We start from the raw sequence: 4,605 nt of genomic DNA on the forward strand, positions 1-4,605 counted from the left end.
TTAATACCTCTGTGTGTTCCCATACTACCACCATCCCTCACCAGTGCTTGTATATGTCTTACCTACTTTCTATTCCTTTGATACCCTCTGTGTGTGACCATACTACCACCATCCCTTGCCAGTGCTTATGTATGTCTTACCTTCTTTCCATCCCTATAATACCCTTTGTGTGTTCCCATACTACCACCATCCCTCACCAGTGCTTAAATATGTCTTACCTACTTTCCATCCCTTTAATACCCTCTGTGTGTTCCCATACTACCACCATCCCTCACCAGTGCTTATATATGTCTCACCTACTTTCCAACCCTGTAATACCCTCTGTGTGTTCCCATACTACCACCATCCCTCACCAGTGTTTATATATGTCTCACCTACTTTACATCCCTTTTATGCCCTCTGTGTCTTCCCATACTACCACCATCCCTCGCCAGTGCTCATTCCTTTCTTACCTATCTCCTATCCTCTTATTATACACCCCCACCCCCCCCCCCCCACCCCACCCAGCCGGCTCTGTTGTATATTAATCCGTGCCTGGTGTCGGTCACACTGCTGCAGGCGTGTGTGCGTAGTGACTTACGCACTATGTGGGAGGGAAAAAACGCAACCAGGAGAAACTCAGGAGAGGCTCTGGCAGGGTAAGCACGCGTGTGATGGATGTGCTGGTGTGTGACATCGTGCACATGTGTGTGTATGTGTATGTGTGTGTGTTGTTTGTTGTGTGTGTGTGTGTGTGTGTGTGTGTGTGTGTGTGTGTGTATGTATGTGTCTGTGTCTGTGTCTGTGTCTGTGTGTCTGTGTGTGTGTGTGTGTTTATTCGTAAATATTCCATCAGTCACACGTTATGTGTATGTGCACGTGTAAATGTAGTTTTATGTGTGGGCGGAGCCAAGACTGGGAATAATCAGACAGAGTGAGCGTGGCATTCAGCGCATGTGTCACACCAGCACATACATACGCTGAGTGGAATTATACGAATGGCCTTACGTGCACACAACTACAACAAGGCACACACATGTAAATGTGGATGTGCCATACACAAGTACACGTATATGTATCATACACATGCACATGTATATGTATTATACACATGTACATGTGAATGTATCATACACATACACGTGTATATGTATTATACACATACACGTGTGAATGTAACATACACATGTACGTATGTAGGTGTCGTGCTCTGAACGTGTTTGTCCTGGGTGAGTGCATATGTTCATTGGTCTGTGTACACACCTGTTACTATGAGTCATCGTGGTACTATTCTACATTGTGCCCTGTGCTGTGTGTTGCTTAGATACGAATCCCGGACACGTCTGTGGCATTCTATGAGTCTATCTGTGGCATTCTATGAGTCTATCTGTGGCATTCTGTGAGTCTATCTGTGGTATTCTATGGGTTCATCTGTGGCATTCTCTAAGCCTATCTGTGGCATTTTTATGACACTGTCTTGTACCGTGTCCCACTGCTCTGTGCGGGTGGGCCGTGGAATGAGTCATGCAACCAGTGGCCACGCACTGCACACCCGGCGAATGGTCTCGTTTTATTCAGTTGTGGTGTAACTTGTGTGGTGTCATCTACCTACCACCGAGGTAGCCGCGTGGTACTGCTCGGCTATTATTTTTGTATTATTTTTTTTTTGGGTATGTAGAGATTTATCTATGATATACTTTTGAGATAAAGTCATAGACATGGTTGGGACCATGCCCCTCTGTAGTCCATCTACGACTCCTCAGACACTTAGCCTAAAGCAAGCCCCATGCATGCGAATACGCACGCCTACACCAGTACACCATTGATGTATATCTCAGACGTCGTTTATCACACCACACCCGCCTGTCCCGTCACTGCCTCTGCGAGCTGTGCACGTGTGGATCACACCCAATACACGCCATCCACTGCTCAGGGGCTATGAAACATTCCGAGACACCCGCGACCGCTAATGCACCCCCCCCCCCCACCACTTGACAGGCACTTGTAGTATGTAATAAGTGGTGTGGTGTGGTTATCAGTTGTAGTATGTGATGGGTGGTGTAGTGTGGTTATCAGTTGTAGTATGTGATGGGTGGTGTAGTGTGGTCATGAGTTGTAGTATGTGATAGGTGGTGTAGTGTGGTCATGAGTTGTAGTATGTGATAGGTGGCGTAGTGTGGTCATGAGTTGTAGTATGTGATAGGTGGTGTAGTGTGGTCATCAGTTGTAGTATGTGATGGGTGGTGTAGTGTGGTCATGAGTGTTAGTTTGTGATAGGTGGTGTAATGTGGTCAGTCGTTGGGTGTCTGTGGTTGTCTTCTCTCTTGCACTTCTCTCTTCAATCGTTTTGTTATCATCTGTTGCTGACTCGTCGTGGGGTGTCTGTGGTTGTCTTCTCTCTTGCACTTCTCTCTTCAATTGTTCTGTTGTCACCTGTTGCTGACTCGTCGTGGGGTGTCTGTCGTTGTCATCTCTCTCTCGTGTGCAGTGGCACCAGCCGGTTAGAGTTTGGATCAACGGACAGCATCAGTGATATCTGACGTGTGAGGGGGATCGGTGTATAGGCCAATGAATCCAGCCCAGAGCGTTGGGTCTATTTATAGTATGAGTCATTAATTCAGCTCAGAGCGATGATTCTATTTATAGTATGAGTCATTAATTCATCTCAGAGCGGTGATTCTATTTATAGTATGCGTCATTAATTCAGCTCCGAGCGGAGATTCTATTTATAATATGAGTCATTAATTCAGCTCCGATCGGAGATTCTATTTATAGTATGAGTCATTAATTCAGCTCAGAGCGAAGAATTTATTTATAGTATGCGTCAGCAATTCAGCTCAGAGCGGTGATTCTATTTATAGTATGGGCCAATGAATCCAGCCCACAGCGTTGCTTCTGATTTATGTCTTTTATGAGAACATCGATGTGCGCGTGACTGTCTTCGGAACTTATTTCGTTGAGCCTGATCTCGGGGTTTTAGGGTTTCTATTCGGGCGGGAGCGTGGCTGTTCGGTGCTAGACCATCACATCAGCCCAGTTCGCCCCTACGCTTAGGACCCTCACTTTTGTACCGAACTTCGGACACCGAGACGACATGCGATCCACTCACTGTCGCAATATGCAATGCAACAAAGTCCAAAGGCCATCCCGTACACTCGGGCTCTTTATAGTGTGTCAACCGTAGCGCAATCTTTGCTGAAAAGCACTTTATTACACCGTGACAAACAACACGCCACACAGACACGCGCCAGATACGCTTTCCTTTCAAGTACAAGTCTAGTTGGTGTCAGGAGAGCGTACTATCACTATCAGTGTAGATAGGACTATAAGTGTAGATAGGACTATCAGTGTAGATAGGACTATCAGTGTAGATAGGAGAGGGTGCACAACGGAATCAACACAGGCAAAGGTGCAACGTGCAACGTTCGCCTCCAACGACAGGGGTGTGCAATCCTTTCGTCTGTAATTTATATTAATCTTTTACGTAATTTTGCGGATGGGCGCTATAGCGCAGCCCATACTGTGCGTATGGCGTGTGTGATCTGCAGTATGGGTGCTGTGTGGGCCCACACCAGGGCTGTGGGGGTTGGATTGAGTCAAGTCCTATTTAGGGATCACTTAGTGACGTTGATCTCCGACGGTGTGGACACTATAACATGTTTGACGAAGTACAAAGGTGGTTGTGGGTACTGGAATACTATGGCATACAATAACTCAATGGCGGCTGTGTCTGATGTGTTGTGGGCGCCAAAGTATTACAGCACCGCTGTATCCATAACCTCTAACAGAGGTCGAGGACCACTCTAGTCCACTTATTACAATATTTGGACAAGGCAATCCCTTGTAGCTCGAGGCCCGCAGTCATCCCGTCCCGAGGTCGCGAGGGCGGTGCAAAGAAAGATACCACACAAGGGTTTTAGGGTTTTAGGTAAAAGCAGAGGATATCTTGGGGACTATCTCGGAGTGGCAGTTCGGTACTCCTGTCGGTGTGTGTTGCAGGGCACTGACCAATTAAATTGTTCGTCTTTACATAACAATACTTCCATCGAGGCCTGGGCCACTGCGCATGACCCCGATGGTATCAGTAGTAACCACAGAGATGTCTGTTTGGATTAGCCAAGGTCTGGGCAATAAAGCAAGTTGAGTTGGATGCAGAGCTTTCTATAGCGTTTGTGTTCTGTGGCTGGGTGGTTGACTCGGCCCAGTGTGGCTCGCAGTATATCACTTCACACACCACCACCCATCGCATGGGCACTCCCAACTATTGGCACTTGGTGTACTTGACCTACACCCTTTGCGCAATCGCTAGAATACGTTACAAACGCTTTGCGTATAATCCATCACAAAAACACTCTACACTCTTTCCCTAACTATTCAACATCAGCATATCACTATGCAGACGCCTGTACAGAGTTTGTAGTACTGTTACGCTTTAAGTGACACCTACAGACATCTGGATATTATAGTACCCATAATATATTGATACTGTTATTTATACCTACATAATATTTTATCTATTTATATGATTATTACTTGTATTTGTTTTTAAATATATACACTTTTATTTCTATAATTATTACTTTTATTTAAATATATACTTTTTTTATTATATACATTTACCCTTCT

At 45.6% G+C, this 4,605-nt stretch overlaps 1 protein-coding gene across 1 annotated transcript in view; it reads left to right on the forward strand.

The window, feature by feature from the left end:
• Nucleotides 1-2,519, forward strand: part of SARC_07369 (hypothetical protein) — a gene marked incomplete at both ends in the record, with an annotated part of 11,383 nt that extends 8,864 nt beyond the window's left edge. Inside the window, 2 exons of the mRNA XM_014298702.1 lie at nt 508-638; nt 2,468-2,519. Of these exons, the coding sequence (XP_014154177.1) occupies nt 508-638; nt 2,468-2,519 (183 nt within the window). The remainder of the gene's footprint in view (nt 1-507; nt 639-2,467) is intronic.
• Nucleotides 2,520-4,605: the final 2,086 nt, after the last annotated feature.

This window comes from Sphaeroforma arctica, assembly GCF_001186125.1.
Source record: "Sphaeroforma arctica JP610 unplaced genomic scaffold supercont1.578, whole genome shotgun sequence".
In the NCBI taxonomy this organism is placed as follows: Eukaryota; class Ichthyosporea; order Ichthyophonida; genus Sphaeroforma; species Sphaeroforma arctica.